A 1,613-nucleotide genomic window follows, 5' to 3' on the forward strand; every position below is an offset into this window, starting at 1 on the left:
TCCAACTCCTGGTCAACCAGTGGTCCTGTGGTCAGAATGGAAAGAGTTCTGGTTAAATTACATTCAGGCTGTAGAACAGGAGGAACTCACATCCCGGAAAAAGAAGTTACTACTGCTATACGCATTGGGGTTGGAAGGACAAAGGAAGTTCAGAGAATTGCCAGAATTAACTGTGGATGAAGCTGGTGACGCGGATGAACATGATAGAGCTATTAGGCAATTGGACAAGTATTATGCTCCAGAAACCAATGTAGCTATAAACAGGTACAAGTTCTATACCAGAGTGCAGAAAGAACATGAGAGCATTGAAGAATATGTCTCTGCATTGAGAGTACTGTCACGGACGTGCCAATTTGGCAATGGCATCACCCTGGATGAGTTGATCAGAGATCAAATTATTATCCACTCGAAAGATAATATTATTCAGGATAGATTATGGATGGTGGGCAACCCATCCCTACCAGAAACCATAGCCATAGCAAAGCGAGTGGAACACACTCAATTGTGTTTTCAAGATAGCTGAAAAGCAAGAAAGAAGAAGTGGTACAAAGCATGCAAAAACATAGCCAGAGCAGCAAGGAGATGCAAGAGAAGGAAACAGAAGAGCAAGCTCAGGTGAATGTAATTCGACCTAAAGACAGAGGTGGGACGAATCTTAAGAACAAAGAGAAAGGTGAAATTAATGCAGGACGAAACAACAGAATGAAGAATTTCGAGCAGAAAGGGAACTCATATAGAGGAAAGAACTGGATGAAGAATGAACCCAGGGTCCAAAATGATCAAAGGGTTCAGTATAACCAACAAAGGGAAGGAGACAGATGTTATAATTGTGGCAGAACTGGCCATTATGCTTATGCTAAGCAATGTCCTGCATTGGGACAAAAATGTGGAAATTGTGGAATAAAAGGCCATTTCGCTGTTACATGTAGAAGGAGGAAGAAAGTCTCTGCCATTATGGAAGAAGAAGAAGAATCGGATGAAGAAAGAGTGTTCCTTATATGAGAACCACCGGATGGAGAATTTAAATGCCCGAGTTGTGATGTATTCCTGGACAATTGGAAACTCAAGGTGAAGGTGGATAGTTGTTCGCCATGGACAATTATCACAAAGAAAACATGGAAAAATTTAGCAAAACGTGGCCTCAAAACTAAGATGGAAGTATCAGACGTATTAAATCCTGGGGGGTTTGAGGGATCCAAAATCAAGATGATTGGTTGGTTCTCGAGTATTATTCAATTCAAAGACAGACGGTCTCAAGTAAAAGTATATGTTGCTGAAAAAGGAGTAGAGGTTTTGGGGTGGAGAGATCAAGCTGGACTGAGAATCAGGTTGGATCCATGTAACGAAGAGCAGGTCTTGGTTGTCAATAAGAGTCAAGCACGGGAAAGTAAGGAAGTTAAGGAAAAGGAGCAAGGCAAAACTGTAAAATTAGGATTGTTAAAAGATTTTTCACACAGAATCCGCCTCAAGAAGGAAGCGATACCTGTTAGGCACACGAAATCCAGGCCCATTCCGTTTGCCATTGCTGAAAAGGTGGAGCAGGAGTTGATATTATTAGAAACTGAAGGAGTTATAGAAAAAATTGAGTCATCCGAGTGGGTGAGCCCTATTGT

General features: G+C 41.5%; 1 protein-coding gene across 1 annotated transcript; it reads left to right on the plus strand.

The window, feature by feature from the left end:
• The first annotated feature begins 552 nt into the window (after positions 1-552).
• On the plus strand, positions 553-1,002 carry LOC138580042 (protein lin-28 homolog A-like). The gene has a single exon (XM_069650272.1). It carries the CDS (start codon positions 553-555, stop codon positions 1,000-1,002), a length of 450 nt encoding a protein of 149 aa, XP_069506373.1.
• The last annotated feature ends 611 nt before the right edge of the window (positions 1,003-1,613 follow it).

Source organism: Ambystoma mexicanum, chromosome 3p, assembly GCF_040938575.1.
Source record: "Ambystoma mexicanum isolate Mex_15411 chromosome 3p, UKY_AmexF1_1, whole genome shotgun sequence".
Lineage (NCBI taxonomy): Eukaryota > Metazoa > Chordata > Amphibia > Caudata > Ambystomatidae > Ambystoma > Ambystoma mexicanum.